This window comes from Corythoichthys intestinalis, chromosome 16 (genome assembly GCF_030265065.1).
Source record: "Corythoichthys intestinalis isolate RoL2023-P3 chromosome 16, ASM3026506v1, whole genome shotgun sequence".
NCBI classification, from domain to species: domain Eukaryota; kingdom Metazoa; phylum Chordata; class Actinopteri; order Syngnathiformes; family Syngnathidae; genus Corythoichthys; species Corythoichthys intestinalis.
Genome location: NC_080410.1, coordinates 34533149 through 34560545, shown reverse-complemented (window position 1 = coordinate 34560545; position 27397 = coordinate 34533149). Strand labels below are relative to the sequence as shown.

At 39.9% G+C, this 27397-nt stretch overlaps 1 protein-coding gene across 5 annotated transcripts in view; it reads left to right on the top strand.

The window, feature by feature from the left end:
• The window catches only part of si:dkeyp-72e1.9 (syntaxin-binding protein 4), a 105782-nt gene that overhangs the window by 73441 nt on the left and 4944 nt on the right, over positions 1-27397 (top strand). For 4 of the 5 annotated variants that reach the window (XM_057817888.1, XM_057817890.1, XM_057817889.1 and 1 more), the window contains 9 exons: positions 8548-8644; positions 11612-11739; positions 11829-11921; positions 14157-14222; positions 14326-14523; positions 23135-23251; positions 23447-23606; positions 27045-27094; positions 27161-27291. In XM_057817888.1, coding sequence (XP_057673871.1) covers positions 8548-8644; positions 11612-11739; positions 11829-11921; positions 14157-14222; positions 14326-14523; positions 23135-23251; positions 23447-23606; positions 27045-27094; positions 27161-27283 — 1032 coding nt within the window. In that variant the 3' untranslated portion in view covers positions 27284-27291. The remainder of the gene's footprint in view (positions 1-8547; positions 8645-11611; positions 11740-11828; positions 11922-14156; positions 14223-14325; positions 14524-23134; positions 23252-23446; positions 23607-27044; positions 27095-27160; positions 27292-27397) is intronic. The other variant, XM_057817891.1, reaches the window with a different exon arrangement.

Sequence of the window (27397 nt, the reverse complement as noted above, 5' to 3'; positions counted from 1 at the left end):
GCATATATGACTCTCCATGAGCAGCAGCATCAAAAAATTGAAAGTCTGTTCCGAATAAAATCCCGATTACCGTAATTTTCGGACTATAAGCTGCTACTTTTTTCCCCTCATTTTGAATCCTGCGGCTTATAGTCCAGTGCGGCTTATTTGTTTATTTATTTGGGTTAATAGGTAACACTTTGACAGCGGTGTCATTAGACTGCCATAAGACTGTCATAATTATGACATGATTATGACACTATCATGGCCATTAATGAATGGTTAAGACGGACGTCATTAAGTATCATCTGGCAAATTATGTCACCAACCCTCCATTTATGTCCAGCTTGGATCTTTTGCATCTATTCAAAAGTGAGATAGTTTGCCGGATGACACAAAATGACATTTGTCATGATGTCATTAATGCTCATGGCAGTGTCATGTCATAATTATGATGGTCTTATGACAGTTTTATGGTGCCACTATCAAATAGTTTTACCAAATACAGAGGTTGCAATTTATGAAACAACTGGAAGAGTAACTGAAGAAATATTTAGCACAAAACATGTATTTTGATTGTCATTTACATTTGTAGCGCTACAATGCATGCTAGGAGGCACGTTGGACGACAACAGTGTTGACAGCAGGTGGCAGCAGAGGTTGATTGTCTCCCCCAAGGGAGCAGTGATGGCCAAATGAAGCAATGAAGCCTTGCAGCCAATTGGTTCAAAGCTTTATGGTGGCTCATTTGGTCCTATGACAGTCTTATCATGCCACTGTCACATAAAGTGTTACCGGTTAATATATTTTGGTGTAAATATCACATAATAAAGTGAGGACAGCTGCGGCTTATTGTCCAGTGCGGCTTATCTTTGAACAAATGCTGTTTTCCTGTCAAATTTGGTGGGTGGCGGCTTATAGTCAGGTGCGCCTTATAGTCCAGAATTTATGGTAATCATTTTTCATATAACTATAACAAAACTTAAAATGCCTATATATTTTTTAGATTTCACGCTAGATGCACGAAAATCACCAAATGCAGAGATAATCACCAATATTTTCAGAATGAAAAGCAATATTTAACATATGTTTTTGCCCTAAATGGCGACTTAAAAATGTTTTATTTAGTGCAATTTTGACAGGTGATAAATAAATCAATTTTCACATGAGAAACTTAATACAGCACTTGAGGAAAGCATGCCAAATCATCTTAATTTTACTCAACAAAAGCAAATTTTGCATTTTTCTATATACAATCACAGCTTATTTAGGTTGAATTCCTAAGTCACTATTGCCTCCGCACGTCTTGCCGGCTAACTTGCCCCCGTCATTTTTAGATGAAAATGTTACATAAAATGAATTAATAATAATTTTTTTGTGTGAACGCAGAAATGTCTAAATTACTAGGGTTTTTTTTTTTTTTGCCAAGAACAGGCAATTGGCAGAAAATTAACGGATTAATTGAATACACGCGATTGTGTATGGATACAAAATCCAACATGGTGGCCATCACAAAACAAAGAGCTTTTTAAATTGAAAATTCTTGTACATTAATGCGTAAATTCTGGAATTTCTACAGATATCTACGTAAAACAGTCTAGATTCTTGGTTAAAAGGGAAAAAAACGGGCAGTTATCATTCATTTTACGCTCTGCCTGGGCTAGCCCCCTATGGGAGGCCGTGGCGCAATGTCTGTAGGAGTTGTCTCATCAACTGATATTGAAGTCTATGATAATATTTAACTCATTGCATGCTATTGACGGCAATAGCCTTCCAATCCAATTGGATGTCTAGCACTGTTATTGGGAGCCATTGACTTAAATGAGTGCCCTGTAAGGTTTTAGAAAAAAATTATAATTCGTGCTTGAAAGGTTTAAATCCTCCACATAAAGTAGACCATGTGTTTATTTACTCTATGCAAACTTGAAATATGTAAAACTATAAAGGCCTTCGGTGTTTCAGTTCATCTAATTTCATGCGTTGAGATTAAGGCCCTGGGGGATTTGAGGGAATTCTCTCATTCAGATAAACTCGCCTTTTCCTGTTTTTCACTTCTGTATAGTCAGCTCTAAGCTCTCTTCTCCATCTAATTATTGATCTCTCTTTCAAACTAACTTTGCCTCCTCTTTTACACTGACAAGCTTCATTGAACATTTTTACCATTCTATATCAGCACTTTATCTTGTGGTTCCTAATTATCATTCCTGCCTTCAAACATCACATCTCATTGTTTTCTAACTTGTGCGACTGTTAGACTCTGTCCTGTGGGCTGTTTGCTACTAGTTTGGGTTTTTGTCTTAATCTCACACTGATAGAATTTAACCCTCATTTGTGACATCAGAGAGAAATGTTTACCTTTCGTGCATGAATTATGATTCATCTTTATTAAATGTTTTTATTACATTCATATAGAGCAGGAGTCTCAAACTTGGGCCAAATGGAGCCAATGGGACAAAATTTTGCGGCTGTTATATCTGCTATATATCAGCTGATATAACCAATCTTGAAAAAGTCCATATATCGACCCAATGTATCAGCCGGCCAATATATCGGTCTTTAAAGAAAGGTCATCACCCAAACCGTGAACACAACAGTTATCATATTAAATGGGTCGATCTTGAAAAACAGAAAAAAAGTCTGAATATCGACCGGCCAGTACGTATATACCTTGACATTTACGAGAAAGATCATCACTAGGGTTGTTCCGATCATGTTTTTTTGCTCCCGATCGTTTTAGTTTGAGTATCTGCCGATCCCGATATTTCCCGATCCGATTGCTTTTTTTTTTTTTTTGCTCCCGATTCAATCCCAATCATTCCCGATAATTTTTGCCGATCATAAACATTTTGGCAATGCATTAAGAAAAAAATGAATAAAACTCGGACGAATATATACATTCAACATACAGTACATAAGTACTGTATTTGTTTATTATGGCAATAAATCCTCAAGATGGCATTTACATTATTAACATTCTTTCTGTGAGAGGGATCCACGGACAGAAAGACTTAAATGTGACTTTGTATATTGTGACTAAATATTGCCATCTAGTGTATTTGTTGAGCTTTCAGTAAATGATACTTTAGCCATTTAACTGTTGTGCCCAAATGCATGATGGGAAGTGCACCCATGACTGTGCGTAGTGGTACCAATTGATATATCTTCTCTGCGTTGGGAAAAAAGATAGGGTGTTAAGAAAAAGATCAATTACTACCTTTCTTCCCCACATTGCTTACCACGATATTTCTAATCGTAGGGAGAAGGATTGTAAGGCTTTACCTAATTAAAAAAAGGCTCCAAAGGCTGCCAAAATTCACTCTTCTCATTTTACGCTGCCTTTTAGCTCTCTATATATAGGTAATACGGCGCTATTACAGATTGAACGCGACAATGCGTGAGTGGATCGTGCAGCGCATGCGTTAATTGCGTTAAATATTTTAACGTGATACATTTTAAAAATAATTAATTACCGCCGTTATCGGGATACATTTGATAACCCTACCTTAAGCCTAAACTAAAGACTCTGGATGAATGTAACTTATTATGTCTGTAACATTAAATACAATTAGAAAACGATTTAATTAAAAAATATATATATATTAAAAAAGGCATGTCCGATGTTTTTTTTTGCCAATTCCGATACTTTGAAAATGACGTCATCGGACCCGATCGATCGCATCTCTAATCATCACCCATCAGTGAAATTAACAGTTATCATTTCAGCTGATATCGGTCGATCTTAAAAAAACAAAAGTCCAAATATTGGCCCAATATATCGGCTGGCGAGTATATCGCTTGACTTTGACCTTTATAAGAAATATCATCACCCAAACAGTGAACAAACTGTTATTCTATTACATTGGCTATGGTTTTATATCGGCCGATATCATCTTGATAAAAGTCCATATATTTGCCCAATATATCAACTGGCCGATATATCGATTTTAAAGAAAGATCATCACCCAAACAGTGAACATAGCAGTCATCACATTATATTGGCTAATTTCAGCCGATCTTCAAAAAAAAAAGTCCAAATATCAGCCTAGTACGAGTGTCGGCAACCCGTGTTTTAAGAGCCGCATGCGGCTTTTTAGCGCTTCCCTAGTGGCTCCCCGAGCATTTTCAAAAAGTTTAGAAAATGTAAAAAGATGGGGAGGGAAATATATTTTTTGTTTTGATATGGTGTTTTCCGAAATTTCCAGGTTCGCGGTGAGTCAGCAACCAGCACACTTTTGCTCAATAGACAATGTTTATTGATTGGAAAATGCAGAATAAATAATAATAATAATAATTTATTGATTGCAATCCCACAAAAGCAAGCAAACACCCATCAAAAACAAGAACAAGTGGTAACGATGACGTTAGATCTAGTTTGTCAATCCCCGCGTTACCGTTACAGCACAACAAACTGTTCCTTAACAATGAAAATCGCTTACCGTGACAAATGAGCGGGGAGCCAACACTCCGGCAAAGCGGCAAAGGAACAAAGCCAAGCGACCCGTACGTAATCCTCTGGCAGACTTCCGGGGCGTTGGAGGAATCTCCCGACTCTTATAGGTACGTCTGACGTGGGGACACGGGTGGCCACTCCCTGCCCCCACGAAAACGCACCACCCGAACTCGTAAGACCGTTAAGGCAGTTAAAGTAGAATGTTTATTTAAGTTATCTCGTGAGATTCCCTCCTAACTATGGGACTCAAGCGCGTACTATGGTGCAAAACAAGTTATCTCGTGAGATTCCCTCCTAACTATGGGACCCAAGGTGAAAAACAATAGAAGTTGTTACAATCTAGGTCACAGAAGCAATCATACATCACAAAGGCATAATGTGCTAATATTAAGGCATCACATAATATTTTCCCCCATCATATGGTTTCTGTAGGAGGACAAAAATGACACAAACATTCTTAATGTTTTCCGATGCTGTAAAAATGTGTAGAAAAAATATTAAATTTCAACATTTGTGACAACAAAGATTTGCGGCATAGCCTGCGACACACGTTTCTATCAGCAGGGCGTGATGCTAGGCAGGTGGCTATTGTAAACAAACCGGCCGCTGTGTGATGGGCCATGGATCCGACAGGGAAAAAAGAGAAAAATAACTGAGGAGAACAGACGATTCCACGATTTCTTGGACTGAATCATTTGCATTCATTGTTAATGCGGAAGAATTGCCTGAATGTTTACTCTGTGGTGAGAAGTTGTCAAATAACAAAAAGAGAAATGTGGAAAGACATTTTTAGGGAAGGCATGCTACATTTGCAGCCAAGTACCAAGTTGGGAGTGAGAGAAAAAGTGTGATTGCATTACTTCTGAAGAACTTAGAGGTGCGCAAAAATAGATTTAAGAAGTAGATTGCATGGGGTGCATGGGAGTCCACACAACCAGTCTACATGAGTTTTGTGGATCTGGAGAAGGTGTTTGACCGTATGCCTCGGGAGTCCTGTTGGGGGTTCTCCGTGGGTACGGGGTACTTAGCCCCTTGTTAAGGGCTGTTCGGTCCCTGTGTACGACCGGTGTCAGAGTTTGGTCCGCATTGTCGGCAGTAAGTCGAATTCGTTCCCAGTGAGGGTTGGACTCCTCCAAGGCTGCCCTTTGTCACCGATTCTGTTCATAATTTTTATTGACAGAATTTCTAGGCACAGCCGAAGCGTTGAGGGGTCCGGTTTGGTGACCTCAGCACTGCATCTCTGCTTTTTGCAGATGATGTGGTGCTGTTGGCTCCATCAAGCCGTGACCTCCAACTCTCACTGGAGCGGTTCGCAGCCAAATGTGAAGCGGTTGGGATGAAGTTCAGCACCTCCAAATCCGAGAACATGGTCCTCAGTCAGAAAAGGGTGGAGTGCCCTCACCGGGTCAGGGATGAGATCCTGCCCTACGTGGAGGAGTTCAAGTATGTTTGGGGTCTTGTTCACGAGTGATGGTAGGAGGGAGCGGGAGATCGACAGGCGGATCGGTGCAGCGTCTGCAGTGATGCGGACTCTGCTCCGGTCCGTTGTGGTGAAGAAGGAGCTGAGCCAAAAGGCGAAGCTCTCGATTTACCTGTCGATCTACGTTCCTACCCTCACCTATAGTCACGAGCTGTGGGTCGTGACCGAAAAAACAAGATCCCAGATACAAGCGGCTGAAATGAGTTTCCTCCGCAGTTTCTCCCATAGAGACAGGGTGAGAAGCTCGGTCATCCGGACTCATCATCGAACTGCTACTCCTTCGCGTTGAGAGGATCTGGTTCGGATGCCTCCAGGGCACCTCCCCGGAGAGGTGTTCCGGGCATGTCCCACCGGCGGGAGGCCCCGGGGACGACCCAGGACATGCTGGAGAGACTGTCTCTCGGCTGGCCTGGGAACGCCTTGGAATCCCGCCGGAGGAGCTGGTTGAAGTGGCTGGGGAGAGGGAAGTCTGGGCTTCCCTGTTAAAGCTGCTGCCCCCGCGCCCTGACCCCGGAACAAGAGGAAGATGATGGATGGGTGGAAGTGGGTTGCATCGCCAAACTCCAGTACTTCTTCTTCTGCTGCAAGTTTTGTTGCAGCCCGGGATATAATAAAGCGTGGAAAACCATTCACAGATTAAAGGTCCATGAAGGAGACATTCATCAACATATAATAACACCTATTTGCAGACTTCAAAACCAAAATCGAGATAATACAGAAAATCAAAGACATGCCCAGATAAGGGGCATGTTTTGCATGTTCAATTTTATTTTTCGAAACCTCACAATAAAAATGACATAAAAAATCGGATTTCTTTATTGCATTCCTTTAATTGCATAAAAGCAATGAAACAATTCATTAATATTGGAATGAAGTTAACTTGAAGTGGCATCATACAACAGAGTAGTTACGTGGTGCGTTGGATGCACTGCAGGGAAAATAAACATTAACCCTTTAATGCCAGCAATATGAAGCAATTATCAGAGAATCCCAAAATTTGAAAAATAAGGTCCTAATGAAACCTTTTTTTCGAATTTGTAAAAAGAAAGGTCAAAATGAATATGTGTAATAAGCGCTCAGATTTCTATAAGCCTTGCTAAATCCTGTTTGTTTTTCTCATGGAACCTGCAGATGCATGTGTTGACTTCTTTTTTTTTTTCAAAAAGAAATGTCAAAATTCTGAATTAGTCTCAAAATCATGAAATCTTAGGTCTATCAAATGTGATACATTTGGCAATTTAGGGTTAAATCATGAAGGCTCATTATGTATTTTTAGCCAACTTGGTCATTTTGATAGTACGCTAATATAGTTAATACAAATACAGTGGTACCTCGACATACGATCGCTTCGACACACGATCTTTTCGACATCCGACGTAAAATTTGACTCGCCATTTGTTTCTACATCCGACGAAAAACTCGAAATACGACGACATGGCAGCACCGCTGACGAATGCACGGCGGATTTTCTTGTGTGACAAATCGACACAGGTTTCAAAAAAAGGTTGGTACAGGTGGTCAAACAAGGAAAAAGTTGACGCTTGCCTTCTAAATGAAAATGCAAATTATAGAAAAATATGAGCGTGGGCTGTGCATCCGTGAAATGGCTAAACAATAAATCTCCACAGTCCTCCTCCGACCATCGTTCGCCAGTCTTTATGAATTACGGTGACAATTCTTATTGTGGTAACATCTCCATATAAATTGCCAGATTCGCCACGTTTTTATCATTTATTTCACAACTTATTCAAGACAAAACACCTACTGTATGCTGCAATTGATGGTGTTCTCAAGAAAACATTAAAAGTATAAGTGAAACTCTCAAGCTCACCGCTCTCTGTCTCTGGCACGTCAGCCCCGCGGTGCGTTCAGGAAGCGCATAAAACGTCCGCCACATTATAATCCGATTCATTACATTAATACAGGAATTATTTTTATTATTTTTATTATATTATTCCGATTTTTATTTATAATTTATTTGTTTTGCTATGTGTAATTGCAATTTGTAATAGTACCAGCAGTATTTATTAGGGATTTAATGTAGGTTTTTGAGCTGTGGAACGAATTATTGGAATTATAATGTATTCCTATTGGAAAATCCTGCTCGACATACGACCATTTCGACTTACAAACAAGGTCCTGGAAAGGATTAACTTTGTATGTAGAGGTACCACTGTATATACAGCATCTGTTGCCTTCATTATAGGGCTTATGTAAGGCTTTTAATTTTTTGTAGCTCCAGACATATTTGTTCTTTGTTTTTTTGTCCAATATATGCTTTCAACATTTTGGGTTGCTGACCCCTTTATAAGAAAGATCATCACCCAAACAGTTAACATAAATTATTGTATTATACAAGCTATACATATTGGCTGATCTTGAAAAGAGTCCATATATCAGCCCACATATCGGCCAACCAATATATCGGTCGACCTTTACTTAAAAGACATAATCATGAAATGGCATGGGTGATGTCACCAAAGAAAAAGATGATTATTAGAAATTGTATCCGCAAATGTACCGTATTTCACGTTTCTAGTTTTTGCTCATAAACACAGTTATTATCAATATGCATTGTCATCTCAAGCTGACCAGGTGCACCATGGTTGCACTGCAATATATTTTAAATCTCTTGTAGGCTCTGTCCTTCCTCGGCTTGGATGTCACAGATGAGAAAAGAAAGAAGTTGCGACAGAGCTTGACAACAGACCCGCAAGGCACGGTGGCCTATGGAGGTAAGGCCCTCATAAACACACACGCGCACGTACAAACAAATACACGCTTCGAGTTGTGTTAACTGCAAGTGACAGATCTGTGTTGAAAAGCTGTCAAATCGCAGCGCCAGTATGATGGCTGTGTGTCACTTAGCGGTTGTGGCACTTGTGCGCAATGTCACGTGTACGAGCCTACTTGGCGTATGCAATTTTTCCTAAAATATGTCTTGATTTTGTCACGGTTGTGCATTAGTTGCCTTTTAAAAATTAATTTGAATGACAAGTCAGTCTGGATTCATTGTGGAATGAGTGAGGATGAAGATAAAACTAACTTTGTATATACAGACAGAGTTGCTGCAAACCCAATTTGAATTGGCGGCTGGCCGCTATCGAACATTCGCTGCCAACCGTCCCAGTCAAAACTAATGAGTTATAAACGCCATCTTTTTTTACCTGATTCCGAGCCTCTGAGACTGACATGATCGGGCCTGATGGCCGCTCACGTAATCGGCTCGGGGACATCCCTACCCAAAAAATGTGAGCATTGAAATTTACAAACATTTTCATAGGAGGATTTCAGAGAAAACAAGTACAAAGAAAACATGCACATAGTGCTGCAATGATTAATCGATTAATTCGATTAGAAAAAAAGCTTCACATCAAATTTTGCTGCTTCGGGGATTCTTTTCATTACAGTGGCGTTGTAATGGTTTGCATTTCTTTTAATTGATTTGGGTGGATAAACTGCCCTCTAGTGGCAACAGTGAATATGACATACAGTGGGGCAAATAAGTATTTGTGCAAGTTCTCCTACTTGAAAAGATTAGAGAGGCCTGTAATTGTCAACATGGGTAAACCTCAACCATGAGAGACAGAATGTGGAGGGGGGAAAAAAGCAGAAAATCACATTATTTGATTTTTAAATAATTTATTTCCTAATTGGTGTGGAAAATAAGTATTTGCTCTCCTACAAACAAGCAAGATTTCTGGCTGTCAAAGAGGTCTAACGTCTTCTAACGAGGTCTAACGAGGCTCCACTCGTTACCTGTATTAATGGCACCTGTTTTAACTCATTATCGGTATAGAAGACACCTGTCCACAATCTCAGTCAGTCACAATCCAAACTCCACTATGGCCAAGACCAAAGAGCTGTCGAAGGACACCAGAGACAAAATTGTAGACCTGCACCAGGCTGGAAAGACTGAATCATCAATAGGTAAAACGCTTGGTGTAAAGAAATCAACTGTGGGAGCAATTATTAGAAAATGATAGACATACAAGACCACTGATAATGTCCCTCGATCTGGGGCTCCATGCAAGATCTCACTCTGTGGCGTCAAAATGATAACAAGAACGGTGAGCAAAAATCCCAGAACCATACGGGGGGGACCTAGTGAATGACCTAGAGAGAGCTGGGACCACAGTAACACAATGCGCTGCCAGGGACTCAAATCCTGCACTGCCAGACATGTCCTCCTGCTGAAGCCAGTACACGTCCAGGCCCGTCTGCGGTTCGCTAGAGAGCATTTGGATGATCCAGAAGAGGACTGGGAGAATGTGTTATGGTCAGATGAACCCAAAATAGAACTTTTTAGTTGAAACACAGGTCCCCGTGTTTGGAGGAGAAAGAATACTGAATTGCAGCCGAAGAACACCATACCCGCTGTGAAGCATGGGGGTGGAAGCATCCTGCTTTGGGGCTGTTTTTCTGCAAAGGGACCAGGACGAATGATCTGTGTGAAGGAAAGAGTGAATGGGGCCATGTATCGAGAGATTTTGAGTGAAAATCTCCTTCTATCAGCAAGGGCATTGAAGATGAGACGTGGCTGGGTCTTTCAGCATGACAATGATCCCAAACACACAGCCAGGGCAACAAAGGAGTGGTTTCGTAAGAAGCATTTCAAGGTCCTGGAGTGGCTTAGCCAGTCTCCAGATCTCAACCCCATAGAAAATCTGTGTAGGGAGTTGAAAGTCTGTGTTGCCCAACGACAGCCCCAAAACATCACTGCTCTAGAGGAGATCTGCATGGAGGAATGGGCCAAAATACCAGCAACAGTGTGTGAAAAGCTTGTGAAGAGTTACAGAAAATGTATGGCCTCCGTTATTGCCAACAAAGGGTACATAACAAAGTATTGAGATGAACTTTTGGTCTTGGCCAAACACTTATTTTTCACCATGATTTGCAAATAAATTCTTTAAAAATCAAACATTGGAATTCTCTGGGGTTTTTTTCCACATTCTGTCTCTCATGGTTGAGGTTTACCCATGTTGACAATTAAAGGCCTCTCTAATACAGTATTTTCAAATGGGAGAACTTGCAAAATTAGTGGTTGTTTAAATACTTATTTGCCCCACTGTACCTCATCTAAAATGGCTGGATCCAGCAGCTCCCTGTTAAGACCAACATAAGGTTGTAAGCTTTTGTTTAAACTAACATGATTGTCTATGCATTCATAATTTAATTTAGAGGTATATCTAGCAGTTTTTTGTGGGAATATGTGTTTAAACAATTTGTTAAGAGCCTTATAGAAAAAAAAAAATAACATTTTATAGCATTTAAGCTAGCGGACCTTTGCTATGAAAGTTAGCCAATTGTTCTTTTGCCTACTTTGATTCTCATTTATTGTTATTTTTTTTCCATTTGAGGCTAAGGTCAGGTATTTTAATTTATTTTCAAATGCATTTATTGCTCTTGTGAAATGAAAGCGCAATACTGCATAGTTTGAAAAAACACTCGGGAATTTCATTTTTTTTATTTGCATTTAATGCTCTTTTGAAAATGCGATCTCAGCAGGCCCTTGTTTCACATCTCCTAAAATTTATTCTGCAACGCATTAAATGCTCCTAATCCAATTACTCGATTGTTCATACTAACTTATTGATCGATTAATCGATTACTTAAATAATCCATATCTACAGCTCGAATGCTCTCAACTAAATAGTTCCCAGCACGAGTGTATATGACATTTCCTTTCTGAATTTTGTCAGACTTTGTAGACGCCACACGGACCGTTTTCCAGGATAACTTGGAGGAGCTCAGTTTAGCAGCAGGTCCTTTCATGTTCTCCTATCATGAAGCAGCCAGTCTAATGGACACGTCGGCCTTCCATTCCCCTGTAAGCAGTAGTCTCGTCCTATCAGACGTGTATTTTATCACCGTCACCAGCAGGTGCATTTGAATAACGTATTTGTGTCCGCACTGCAGACATATGAATCAGAGTGCAGCTATAACAGTGAAGATATGGAACAATTTCAGACAGAGGTGAAAGAGCTACAAACACAGATGAAGCAGCTCAAGGTGAGCACACTTACTAACTCTGAAGGGACATGCAAACAGTGATTGACCTTTTGAACTAGGGTTTTGGTTGCTGCTGCTCAAAGAATTCGACTAATAAAATCAGTATAATTCTTTTGTCTCGCTTCTGAAATCCTTCGTTGTTGCAAACTCTTGTCTTGGCATAGCTTGGCATTAGATTTGGTTAGATACATTTTTAACCTTGTTGAAAATTGTTTTGATGGTTAATTTCCAGACATAGACTTTGCTATCAGTTGACGGTAAACGGAGGGCGGGGCCGATCCGTAGGGGCCTATTTTCAAAAACTTTAAATTAAAATATTTTCAAAACAAAAGCAGCTAGCGACCAGAAACCAAAACAGGCACCTCCCTTAGGCATGTACAGTATGTGTCTCCATGAGCAGCAGCATCAAAAAATTCAAAGTCATTCATTATAATAAAAACAGATTATTTTTTCATAAAAGTATAACAAAACTTAAAATGGCTATAAAATTCTCAGATTTTACTCTAGATGCACAGAAATCACCAAATGAGATAATAACCCATATTTTCAGGATCAATAGCAATATTTAACATCGCATAAAAGTTTTTGCCCGAAATAAGCGGCTTTTTTTTTTTTTCATGTAATTTTGACATGTTTTCAACGGCTAATAAATAACTCAATTTTCACATCAGAAACTTAATACTTGAGGAAAGCATGCAGAATCATCTTAATTTTACTCAACAAAAGCAAATTTTGAATTTTTCTACATACAATCATAATTTATCCAGGTTGAATTCCGATGTCACTATTGCCCCAGCACGTCTTGCCTTTGTCATTTTTAGTTCAGTTTAGAAATGTTACATGAAATAAAACACAAAAAAGCCGAATATTTTTTGTATGGACGCAGAAATGTATAAATGACTTTTTTTTTTTTTTTGCCAAAAATGACCTGATTATTTGAATGTGAAGTTACGCTTTTGTGTATGGATACAAATCCAACATGGCGGCCATCAGAAAACAAAGAGCTTTTAAATTTGAAATTTCTTGTAAATAAATGCGTAAATCCCGGAATTTTCGCTTTGAACGTAAGACAGCATAGATTCTTGGTTAAAAGCTAAAAACGGGCAGTTATTGTAAGATATGCTTGATTGTATGACCATTATACTCTGCGGGTTATACAAGTTTGCTCTCCCACAGCTATTATACGCGCTCTCCCAAGCTATTATGAAGAAAACAGTTTTAGCCCATAATCATGTACTTACATTTTTATTACCGGCAATTGTTCACATTCTGCTGATAAATAGATACACACACATATGTTGATTCATCACACAACGTCTCAGTACTTTTCCACTAAGCTACTTCGAGTGCAAATGTGTCTTCAAAACAAAGTTATCTTGCTCGCTCAAGAGTGTGACTGTTAATTTAATCAATGACTATAATAAAGAACTTGCCCGATCGAAACTGCCACGTTGGACAACAGTGTAACTATATTCTGCCCAGCAACAAGCCCTCAATAAAAGTCAGCAGCGCGGGGAGCTCTGAGAGAGACTTCAATGAAACACTCTTAGTCACCTTGCCCGATCTCAGACCTCTCCCCAAACTGCAGTTGGTAAAGTCTACTCTCTGACTCCTGCCTCCTTGTGTCCTGCCTTTGTCACCTCGCTCTGGGTCAACAGCTAAATTGAAGAAGGTGTTTTAGACCCAACAGTTATCATTCATTTTACGTAAATATTTCTAGCTAAAGTTACGCTAATTTTTCCATTCCATTTTTTCACAATGTTTCAAAGTTCATGCATAGTGCAATTATATATAATAATTACCTTGACTTCTTGGCCAAATCACTCTTGACACTCCTGCCTGCTTGTATGCACTAAAACGTTTGTCGTGTTTCCACCTAAATTCGGCGTTAGAACACGGCGTGTGTTTTTAGTTTATCGCAGTGAAAGCTTCCACGACGCTCTGCCTGGCCCTGACCCCTACGGGAAGATGTGGCGCAATGTCTGTAGGAAGTTGTCCCGTCAACTGATAGTAAAGTCGATGTTCCGAACTATAAAGCCGTCTAACTATAAGCCATACCACCCGAATTTCACAAATTTAAGGGGAAAAAAATCGCTACATACATCACACCTGACTATAAGCCGCAGGTGTCCATGTTTTAATATGGGATATTTACATAGAGAAATAAAAAGTAGTGGCTTCGAACAGAAATATTATGCATTCCAATATGATATGTTATCATTTTTGTTGTGCCAGACGGTTCTAAAAGACATGGAGCACAGCAAGAAAACTCTGGAAGATGAACTGCAGAAGACTTCTGAGGTATAGTACAATAAACCAAATCAGATAACGTGTAAACATGAAAACCAAAATGCTTTCGAGTTGAAGGATGTATTGCCTGTGGAACATCTTGTTGTCTTTTCAGAAAGCGTGTTTGACCGTGGAGGAGAATGTTCGTCTGAAGACCCGTCTGCAAGCAGCTGAGGCTGAGGTGGGGCAGCGTCACGGGAGCAGCGCCGAGCAGGACTACGAAGATGTGATCCAGCTTCTGGAGGCTGAAATTAAAGACCTAAAGAACCAGCTTGCCAGTAAAAGACAATCACGGGGAGACGAGTCCAGCAAGGCGAGTCCGTGAATCAGAGGAAAATCTCACAAAAAATGTTACCAAAAAAAAATTCAGTTAACTTCAGTTTACATTACATAACATTACATAAAAATCTAGTCAGAACACAGTAACACTTTAATGCAAGAATGGTTTCTTTTAGTTGTAGTTGTAGTAGTACTCAGAGGAAAATCGGGTATGCACTAGAAGAAAATACAAACTTCACACTGTTGGAGCCATGATTTAACTCTTGATCTCAGAACTGTGAGGCATCGCGCTAACCAGCCACTGTGCTACTGACAAAAACACATATCGTATTGTCTGGACTAATAAGTCCCAATTTTTTCATAGTTTGACTGGGGCTGCAACTTACAGTGGTGCCTCGACATAAGAACACCTTGACATATGATCCTTTCGACAACCGACGTAAAATTTTGACTTTTCATTTGTCTCGACATATGCAAGGCGGCAGCAAGGCAGATTTTTTTTGCGAGAGCAATCAACATGGGTCTCAAGAAGGTTATTGCATGTGGTGAAAAAGGGGAAAAATATCACGTTTTACGAAATTTTAAGGTTCGCAGTGAGTCAGCAACAGCCACGCTTTTGCGAAATAGACAATGTTTATTGATTAGAAATTACAAAGCCAAGCGATCACACGTTAATCCTATGGCAGACTCTGGGGTGGCCCGGAAATGTCCGACTCTTATGGGCACATGCCACGTGAGAACAGAGATGGCCAGCCCCTGCTCTCAAGAGACACACTGCCTGCCCAAAAATGGTAATCTTAACATGTTTTTTGCTCAACCTCTTAAGGAGATGAGTCTCGTGTCCAAAAATGATTGGTCTACTCATTGTACTCTCTCAGTAGCAGATGGTCTGTATCAGGGATCATAGTTACCATAGTTACAAGCTAAACAGCGTCAAAGTGGTGAGCATAACCTGATAAGAAGTTGTACAGTCAGTCCAAAAGAATGTGTACACATAAGAGCAGCAAAATACACAGTTAGTAACCCTCAAAGGCAGTTATTGTATATATGTGGATCCAGTTCGGGTCACAAAAAGGTCGCAAAAAGGTTACAAGTGTTTTTCTCCCTTCAGACGTATACCCTTGAAATTACAATGGAAATGATGAAATATATCTACGTTCTTGACGGTCCTCCTCCGACCTCCCTTTGCCAGTCTTTATAAGTTAAGGTGACAATTTCTATTGTAACATCGGCAAGGAAATCGTCAGTTTCGTCAGGTTTAAATCATTTATTTCAGAACTTGTGCAACACAACACGGCTATTGTCCATTGTAGCCGAAGCCAACGACAATAGAACATAAAAAGTGAAAGTTAAAATTGTAACATACCTCTCTCACTGTCCCGTCAGTCTGTTCTGGAACAGCATGCAAAACACAACCGCCAAATTAGAACCCAATTCGTTCAATTATTATTATTATTATTATTCCAATTTGTATTTATTTGTTTTGTTATGTGTACTTGGTATTTGTAATTGTACGTGCAGTATTAATGAAGGATTTAGGATAGATTTTTGGGCTGTGAAACGAATTATAAAGTATTCTTACGGGAAAATCCTGCTCGACATACAACTTTTTTGACTTTCAACCCAGGTCCTGGAACGAATTAAATTCGTATGTAGAGGTACCACTGTATGTTTTTTTTCACCCTGATAAGCGAATCTGATTGAACGGACGATTTCGTTTGGGCTCGAGAGCCCAATATGGAGCTTGGTCCCACTGGAACAATGGTGAGTCTGGAGTTCCAGGCTAGTTGAGACTGAGACATTTTTGTTGCATTGAATTAGGTGTGTCCAAACCTTTGGCCTGTACTGTATGTGGGTTTTTTATTCTACTTCATTGTGCATTCTTTGGCTGGCGTGACTTATACTCGGGTGCGACCTATTGTCCAAAAAATGCAGTGTTTTTCTTAAGTTTTGCGGGGAGGCATATCTTGGTAATAAAGATGTCCCGATCGATCGGGTCCGATCACGTAATTTTCAAAGAATCGGAATCAGCAAAAAAAATATCGGACATGCCTTTTTTTAATATATACAGTATATATTTTTTATTTAAATCCTTTTCTAATTGTATTTAACGTTACAGACAAAATGTCTTACACTCATCCAGAGTAGTTTTGGCTTAAAGTAGGGCAGTGAAATTTATTGCGTTAACGGCGGTAATTTATTTATTTCAATTAATCACGATAAATAATTAACGCATGCGCTGCACGACCCACTCACGCATTGTCGCGTTCAATTTATAAAAATGCCGTTTTAGCTATAGATAGCCCTTAAAGGCAGCGTATAATGAGTACAGAGAATTTTGACACCCTTTGGAGGTATTTTTACGTGGCTAAAGCCTTACAATACCTCGCTCAGCAATTAAAAATCACGTGGGAGGCAATGTGGGGAAGAATGGTAGTAGTTGATCATTTCCTCAACACCCTATGTTCTTTCCCATCGCAGAGAAGATATATCAATTGGTGCCCCTACGCACAGTCATGGTTGCACTTCCCATCATGCATTTGGGCAGAGGTTAAATGGCTGCAGTATAATTTACTGAAAGCTCAACAAATACACTAGATGACAATATTTAGTCACAATATACAAAGTCACATTTATCCTTTAAGAATTACAAGTCTTTCTATCCGTGGATCCCTCTCACAGAAAGAATGTTAATAACGTAAATGCCATCTTGAGGATTTATTGTCATAATAAACAAATACAGTACTTATGTACTGTATGTTGAGTGTATATATATGTCCGAGTTTTATTCATTTTTTTCTTAATGCATTGCCAAAATGTATATGATCGGGAAAATTTATCGGGAATGATTGGAATTGAATCGGGAGCAAAAAAAAAAAGCAGTCGGATCGGGAAATATCGGGATCGGCAGATACTCAAACTAAAACGATCGGGGTCGGATCGGGAGCAAAAAAACATGATCAGAACAACCCTACTTGGTAACCCTAACCTTGCGCGCAACGGTGTACGTATTACACATTACGATTTCACCAAAATTTGACCAAAATATTTATTATTAATGGACCCATTTATTTCCAATGAGTGAAAAACATGACTCGATATCATCAGGAAGTCACCTTCCAGTGCTGAGAAGTGATAAGAAGGCACAACAGCTAATGTTCTGTAGTGCTAAAATAACTCAAGCGTTTCCATTCCCTATTATTTTCTGCCGCCTTCTTTACCCTGTGGGTGCCTGCAGCATTGTCAGTCTCAGTGAAAAACATCAGGCTCTGACTGAGCTACTGAGCCACAGCCACGATATTCACCAACGCCTCGCTTTGATGAAGCAGAGGCTTTCCACTCATTTGCTCTCGCTCTCAGGCTCCCCGCCTCAGCAACTCTCAGCTTTCATCTCAAAGTGCTAAATCCCTCGGTTTCACTCAGCTTCTCAGGGAACAGAGACCTCACTCTCACTCCCATTCTTTTTTTTAACCTGTCCTGTTCAGCTGGGTAGATCAAATCCCTTTTAATATCTAAACAGTTTTATTTCCCTGTGTAGTTGTTTGTATTTTAGGGCTGCAGCTATCGAATATTTTAGTAGTCAAGTACAGTGAGTGGTAACTCGACATACGATCGCTTCAACACACAATCTTTTTGAGATCCGACGTAAAATTTGTTTCACGAAATGCTCGAAATACGACGAAATGACAGCACCGCGGACAAACGCATGGCGGATTTTCTTGTGAGAGAAATCAACACAGGTTATAAAAAGGTTGGTACGGGTGGTGAAACAAGTAAAAAGGTGAGGCTTACCATTGAAATGATGATGCAAATTACAAAAAAATAAGAGCGTGGGGAGGTGCGCATCCGCAGAGGCGTAGCAACGGTCCCCAGGGGCCCCAGGCAACAAACAACAAGGGGCCCTTGGAGTGTGTGCAAGTAAGGGGGACAGTTGGACTTAGCAATAGCATATTTAATAAAAGTATAATAACGCCCTGGTCTCATAGAGCGCTTTTTAGGACACTCAAAGTGCCCGGCTCTCACTACATTAGGACATAAAACTACGGTAACATAGTACACTCACCGCTGTCTGGCTTCCTTTTCTCCTCTTCTGCTTTTTTTTCTTTCTTTTGTCACTTCTAGAAGGATAACTTCTCTTCATTTTGGAAATATGCCAATTAAAAAAAAGCCAACTCGCTGCTCACTCTCAATCTGAGTCTCGTGAAGGGGGCGGGGGGGTGTAAAGCGAGTGAAGGGGCCCCTTCAGGGAACTCAGACACAAGGCTTTGACATGCACTGTCGCACTTGTCACTGCGACGGTGCAGTAAAGCTACGTGTGCTAAATCTGTTGGCCATCTAGGGGCCCCTGTTAGCTGGGGGCCCTAGGCAATTGCCTGGTTTGCCTAATGGGACGCGACGCCTCTGCGCATCCGTGAACCTTTTTAGACAGTCACTGCTTTTTAGATGTAAATTGTTGAAAACAGCTAAAATTGCATCTCAGATGTGACTCGAAAGAAAAAATCAATGCTTTCACTCATCAAACTTATGATCTTATTTAAAAAAAATAATAATAATAATTTTTTACTTAAAAATGTCATTACACTTGATAACACACATCACTTAAAAGTCAGGTGTTTTCCCCACCTGTTTCAATTAATTCTATTTGTGTCAAGCTATTTTTAAGTTGTAGTTAAGTTTTAAGTTAGTCTAAATTGTAAGTCCTGATAAGATTTTGAGTTTTTGCAGTGGTCAAAATAAATGTATGATACCTGCTGTATTGGAGCACATTAGGCACCAGTGCTACTTGGTGTTTTATCCCTCAATGACTCCTGAGCTAAAATTGACAGTTAGCTTTATTTTTTATTTTACACCCTCACCACTCTAGAGCACTGTGTTTTACAGATTTAAAAAAGCCTGTATAAAAGACACGTCAGCCACACATCGACAGTAGTCATAATAAAATTTTTAAAAACCTCGCCCTCCACAGGGCTAACATTACGTTAGCAAGGTACTATAGACCCCAATCACCAATGTCACACAATCACTTGATCGCCGCCATATTGTCCGTCATTGTGTATCCGTATTGTCAATGGTAGTAGTTTCTAAAGGTGGATTCACTTGCAAATTATGGAAGCCCCGGTGCTTTCAGACGCTGTAAACTAATTGGATGAGTTGCATAAAAGCCGTTATTTGGGAAAGCTTCGGTCGATCCAGTCGCCAGATCCATATTTGATGCCCAAACCGATGTTTCCTCCCGTCCGGTCCCGTCCCGTGCGTCAGAGCTCGTCCTGAGACCAAAAAGTTTCCAATCATACTCCAGTTTATGTCACGATGAGGAGTCGGGTACCCAAAATCGGCACCGGCCCGAATATAAACCGACATTTGGTCAGCTGAGTGTCACCGTTGTCACAACTGTAAAATAAACGATCGACAAATGGCCAGTGTGTGCCGAAAAATAGCTGCCCCGCGTGAAATGTCACCCCTGACGGGAGCGCTTATTTATAACGCTTTATTGACGTGAAAACATCAAATGTTTTCATGGACGCATTACAGTAATGGATTTACGACTGTAAGATCAGTTTTAAATAAATAAATTACACAAAATATTAGTACTGTATTTTAGTAACAAATCGTGGACTGGGCCACATAACCATCTTTGAACAGAAATGTATTAGTCCACAGCAGGGGTGTCCAAACTTTTTGCAAAGGGGGCCAAATTTGGTGTGGTAAAAATGTGGGGGGCCAACCTTGCCTGACGTCCTTTACGTAGAACAATATATTTAAGCAAATTTTAGCAAGCCATTCTGTGTGTGCCATTTGCTTTATTTATTTATTTATTTTTATTAATAATTTCAACAATCTCGCAACTAGCCTTCGTGGCGTTCTTTTTCGACACTCGGGCTCTTGCGAAATGCTGCTGCTGTAAAATTAAACTAGCTTCAAGTTGCTTCAATTTCTCGCTCCGTATCTTCCCTGTAATCGTCGTACACGTCAGCGTGTCTTGTTTGGTAATATTGCCTCACATTGAACTCTTTAAAAACAGTGACTGTCTCTTTGCAAATGAGGCAGACACAATTGTTGCGTATTTTAGTGAAGAAATAGTCCAATTTCCACCTATCCTAGAAGTGTCAGCCGTCGCAGTCCACTTTGTTTTTTGTTGATTGTCGCCATTTTAGAAAATTGGGAGTAAAGGGTCACACGGGGTAATGTTAGAGTGCTGCTGCCTTTTACTGGGTAAATGAGGAGCAGCATTTAGTGTGTAAGTTACTTCATATGCTGGTAGCAGTACTGCTGACCAATTTATTAAGTCTCTGTGCGGGCCAAACGTTGTTGATTTTATGACAGGCTAGGGGCCGGATGAAATTTGTCAACGGGCCGCATTTGGCCCCCGGGCCGGACTTTGGACATGTCTGGTCTACAGGTTTTCACGACCATATCTCAATGACAATCACACACGTATGACATTTATTAGTTTAAGCAGAGTAAAAAAAATACATATTCACGGTACAAGAAAGTCGTTTCCATATGGGCGCTCCCGTCAGGGGGGACATTTCACGCAGGGCGACTATTTTTCGGCACAACACCTGTTGTTGCGCTCACCTTCTTGCTGCGCGACCGTGGCGACGAGCTTCGTAGTCTCCGTCTGATGATGTCTCGTGTTGGCATCATATTGATGTTTTCGCTGCTGTCTGACGGCTGTCGACACAAACGCATCATGGACCGAGATAAACAAACTGTGCTCCTTTAGAGATTTGCCCTTTTAACAATGGGCACACAGCAACTTCTAAAATGACTGTTTATCTTCTCTGTTACTGCAACCAACCGCCACACATGCCTTCACCATTTTGATTAATCAGTCAGATCAATCAATGTTAACGATTGTCAGGAAGGTTTTTGGGTTCGTTTGATTCCTTAGACTAGCAGAAAAACACTCATTAATAGGAGGAATGTACGTAGCGGTAAACACGACGAGCTGACGGACAATATGGCGAAACCAGTCAGGAGGGCGGATTTGTGACGTTACTTGATTGGGGTCTATAACATTAATCTATTTATTAGCACTACGTTAACTCATTTTACCTTGTCCCGATTATCGTTCCTCCACTCGGAGTAAACGGGGTGCCTTCAGTGGCGCTGCAGCATTGAAGACGTGCTGTAGTGTTATGCAAGCGCTGTCTTACAGTGAATACATGAAACAGTGTTCACCTTGTTGTCCAGCTTGAAATGCTCTCACACTTTTGACATGTTCTGCATATTCTTGGTGCCTTTCTCTTCGCTTTCGTCAGCTTCTTCGTCATTACCTCTATATTCAAGCATTGTTGAAATCAAATATATCCACCGCCTCGGTTTTCTTCCTGTACGCACGTGACGTCAGCGTGTTTTGCCGCATTAAAAGTAGTCCGTGCAAAACGTCATGCTTAGAGCTGGCAAAATTAAATGATTTGGCGAGGTGGAGAAAATTCCTCGATCAATTTTTATAATTAAGTTACTCCAATAAATACAGTGAACATCCATTCAAACGTTAAAATTAACACATAAACTTATACCTATTGACATGACATGGGAAACGGGGCAGTTTCGTTGGGGGCCTGTTTTCAAAAACTTCAAATTCAAATATTTTTAAAAACCAAAGCTGCTACCGACCTAAAACCAAAACAGGCACTTACCTTAGCCATATATAAGTCTCCATAAGCAGACGCGTCAAAAAATTAAAAGTTGTTCCCTTATAAAATCCCGATTAATTATTTTTTATATAACTATAACACAACTTAAAATGGCTATAAAGGTCTCACATTTTGCACTAGCTGCACAAAAATCACCAAATGCGGAGATAATCACCTATATTTTCAGGATCAATGGCCATATTTAACATATATAAGTTTTGACCAAAATAGCAACTTTTTTTTTTTTTATTTACTAGAAGTTTACAACAGCTAATCAGTCACTCAATTTAACATCAGAAACTTAATACTTCAGGAAAACATGCAGAATAAATTATAAATAATATCTGAATAGATTATTAATTCTATATACAATCACAACTTATTATAGAATATAGAATAGTATAGCCCTTTATTATCATTATACACTATATATATATATATATATATATATATATATATATAATATATACTGTTAGCGAATGAGGCCGCCTGATGTGAACAGAGCTTTTCTGGCGAAAATTCTTGTGAATAAATGCTTAAATCCCAGAATTCCTCATAGATATGGATGTAAAACAGTCTCGATTCTTGGTTAAAAGCAAAGAAACTGCAGTTGGCGTTTATTTGACGTATATATGTCGAATACAATGCTACTCTATTAGCGAATGAGGCTAGCAGCCGCCTGATGTAAAAAGCTTTTCTGGCGAAAATTCTTGTGAATAAGTGCTTAAATCCCTGAATTCTTTACAGATTTGGACGTGCAACAGTCTCGACTCTTGGTTAAAATAAAAAAAAAAACATGCATGTAGCATTTATTTACTATACTAAATTAAGCTCGGCCCCCTCTGATAAGGCATGACGCAAAGAATGACAAAGTGTCACGTCAATAGGTAATGAAGTCTATGACTTACTTAACTCATTCCCTGCCAGCACAAGTCACAAAGTATGTGTTGTTGCTCAATGTCTTAGTTGTCTCTTTGTCTCTATGTGAAATGATTTTTACAGGAGGAAGTGCAAGAACTGAGCAGGAGGCTGACTGCTATTGACTGTCAGCTTCGGAAGTCTGAGGTCAACAGAAAACACCTTGAGATGTCCAACAAGAAACTGCTGGGCTTTGCACAGGTAAATAACCCATAGAGATGGAATATGCAATGATGTTAATTGAGAACAGAAGATGAATGAGAACTAGAAAATGCAATGGACCGATCACAAAACCACGCCCCGAAAGCACAAAATTCGGTCACCTAGCCGTAAAGTTGCACAGGAATACTGTGTGGTCGTGACTTAAAACTTTATCTTTTTTCTAACTTTAAAAAGGCAAAAACCCGAAAGATTGGGGTAGGGCGGTTTTTTGTGCCTTTTTCAAACCCTAAAAGAAGCCTCGTCAAATGCACGCTATGGATAAGGTTCTGTCATCGACCACATAAACGACTGAAAATCAAGACAGTCACCCAAGGACACCTATGCTTGCTCAAAGGTAAGTTAATGATCGATTTGTTGAAAAATAAATAAATAAACATATTTGATAGCACGTAGTAAAAATACTCAACCATTAACATTAGTTTGCTAACATTTAAATGACTGCCTACTTGTTTACGAGCCTGTCACTACACAAATCAAATGAAATCTAACTCAGCTGTCAAGGCCCCAGCACTGAAAGTCCAAAGTAAACACCACAAACTTTCATTAAAAAAAGGTACTTACATTTGGTCACGGACGCACATGAAGGAAAGTTCTCCTCACACCACAGTCACTCACAGCAGGGGGTGCTGAGAATCTTATTTTGTTTTTCTCATCCAAAAAAGGCATTTCAGTCCAAATTTGTCATGCTCGCGCTTTTTCTCCATACAAGGTATTCACAATGGCAGTACACATGCACGCTGGATAGTTTACGTACTACTACTAGGCTACTACAAAGACAGCGTTCTATTTCACCTAGGGTGTGTTTTGGCGATTTTGTATTTGTAGTAAAAACACCCACGTGTTATAATGCAAGTCCCCGCAGATACACAGCGCAATGACACACACACCAATTTAAAAAATATAAGGTCCAATAAGCGTCAGTTCAACACCCACTTTTCACATCATTAAAAAGAATTACACACGAATATCCAACGGCGCTCTGCACGAAGGCAGCGCAACAGCAACAACAAACAATAATTTGGTTACAATGCAAGCATGTTTTACCTATTTGAAGTTCTCCACGGTCTAAATCTGCAGCAACTTTTCTTCGCTGGGAAGAATGAAACTATCATAATCATCTTCATTTTCGACCTTAAATTTAATTTTAGTTGCCGTTTTTGTAAACAAAGAAATCGCTATGTTAGTGCCTCCTCTGTCAAGTTAACTTTTGCAGTTCCAATAGTGCCTCATTCAGCGTGACCTGGTGGTAAACCAGGTGTCAGGTGGTGACCATGTTAATAACAACAACAAAAAACAACATATATATTTATTTCCCGAAGATAAATACGCTAAGTTTTCTTTATTGATTTATTTTTAACAATGAAAAAAAAATATAGCGCTTTTTTGAGGGGGGGGGGGGGTATTCAAAGCCAGTCCTCCCAGTTGAATTGAACTGGATGTTTACCATGTGCGAATAGCGGTCAATGAGTTAATTTTGGGTCACTTCCAGGTTAGTATTGGAGTACGTACAGATTGCTTCCTCCACATTTTGGGTCATTCGAGGGTCACTTCCTGTACATTTCGGATTATTTCCTGATATTTTTGTTATTTCACAGTCACTTCCTGTATATTGAGTTGTTGTTGTTTTTTTCAGGCAAATTCCTGCTGATATCGAATCATTTTTTCCCATTTGGAAATGAATGGGGCCATTGGAAATAAATTTGGATGTTTTTTTAGACAGGCATCCGTCCACCAGCCATTAAAAAAATAATGTAAACAAAACTGTAGAGGAGATTGTGTACAGAATTCAAGCAAGATTAGAATTGTTTAGAACAGGGGTCAGCAACCAGCGGCTCTTTAGCGCTGCCCTATTGGCTCCCTGGAGCTTTTTCAAAAATGTTTTAAATTGGAAAAATATGGGGAGAAAGAAATATTTTTAGTTTTAATACGGTTTTTACTGGAGGACAAACATGACACAAACAGAACAGAAATAGACTTTACCCTTCCTTGTATTTTATCATCATTGATGAAGAGCTCCCATGCATCTTTTTGGTAAGAGAGCGGTGCTAATTCCTTGTGGAGGCACTGACCAATTTCTGAGGATATTGTGGCTCTGTGTTCTGCCATGGGTGGGAGGTAATTCTCTCTAGTAAGAACCCTACCAACTCATTCTGTTGGCCATGATTTGGACACTTTCTTCTTCAGAGGACACATAAGTGGAATCTTATGAGTCACATTGATCCTGTTCAGTTGGATTTCCAGGTGGACAACTGCCACTGCCATCTGGACAATAATCTGGGTCCTCATCATCAGAAATTTCGGACACTTGAGTCCAACTCTGTCACTGCCTCGCCATCATCCAACATCTGTAGGACTATTTCAGCTGTAAATCTAGCACAAATCCGATTTTTTCGTGTTTTTCCGACTCGACTGAACGGGAAAAGTCGTATAAAAGTGGACCATTTTCAAATTCGATCCAGGTCACTTTCGTATGTGGTTAAAATCCCATCCGGGCCACATTTTTCCAGAATGTGGCTGCAGTCCGAACTGTCAAGTCCCCCAAATTGGAATTCATGCAGCAATTAACATCAGCACAGAACGAGAGAGACAGGGTGCTAAGGTAGCGGTGCAGCTGTGCATTAGCGTTAGCGTCTAGCTTGAACGCGGCTTTTGGGGAAGGAGCGGGCTTGACAACAGTCATAAAAAAATTAAATGGGTTCAGAATAAGCCTGACAATGCTCGGTTTTCTCTCTGCTCCAATGCTCCTGCGCATGCGGGCCAGTTTGCTCAGCGCATCTCAGACTGCAAATTAGAGTGGGTGAGTGATACTTGAACAGGCTCAATGGACAAAGGCAGTCTGAACAGGTACGCCAAAAAAAGATATGACAAAAACTCGGAATTGTGCATTAGGACTTTCGGTATGAACCTAGCCATAGTTAGCTAGCTAGTTATGAAGTAGGTTAATTTGTTGATAAATTATGATAGTCATGAAAGACACACACACAAAATACTATATGGACATAATACTTACAGTACACGTATCAGCTCTTGCTGTGTAACATAATCTTCTTAAGGGATGTCCCTTTTTACATACCTACTCTGTGTGGTCCACAGTAAATTTATTCCTGACAGCCAGAGTTGATAAGAATGAAAGATTCCCATTGGATTCTATAGAAAATGCATGGGGGTCATTTTTGACCCACTTGTGGAAGCTTAGGGTAGTAATACAAAAATGACAATTTCTTCAAATGTATAAAAAATTCATCAAAAATTTGAATGGCATTATATCAAGAACATGTTTTTTGAGGAAAACCTGAAATATGAATTGATAACAATTTTTCATTCTGAAGATATTTCAAGAAAACAAGTCATTTTTGACCCACTCATGCATCTAAGGGTTAATATTGTAATGAAATTAAACTTCAGGCAGCATCATAACAATAGCGTAATCACGTGGTGCGTCATTCTCCAGGATGCACTGCAGGGAAAATAAACATTTACCATATTTTGCGCACTATAAGGTGCATCGGAGTATAAGGCGCAGCTTCAAAACATGGCCTATTTTAAAACCATTTTCAATTATAGGGCACACTGCATTATAAGGCGCAGTAGTAGTAGTAGTAGTAGTAGTAGTAGTGGTTGGCCAAGATTGAGCTGAGCTAAAAGGAATGTCATGCCACGACTAACCAATATTGATCCACAAATGAGGCACATCGGATTATAAGGTGCACTGTGAGAAAATAACAAGAAAAGTCTTGATACCATCTAACAAGTGCTTGTGCTGTGTCCTCAGAACGTCCACAAGGTGTTAACAACACCCAGCCTTTTTGGAGGAGAACTCGGGTAAGAGTCGCAAGAGCAATCGTGCACAGCCCCGCTCTGCTTATTTGCTATTTTTGCGTGTTTAAGGAGCAACAGATCGTCACCGGCCGCAGACAGTCCAGACACCATGTCGCCACTTCCCGATCCCGCGTTGCAACTGGCGGTCAAGGCCAAAGAGCTGGTACAAGGCATATTCACCCTCCCAACTGATGATAAAGGTATGACTTTCGGTACACCACACAACTGTTATTGATGTAAGCATGCAGGCTTATTCAAATTAGAAAATCTCCACTTTAGTCGGATGTTTTTAAAGCGATCAATTTT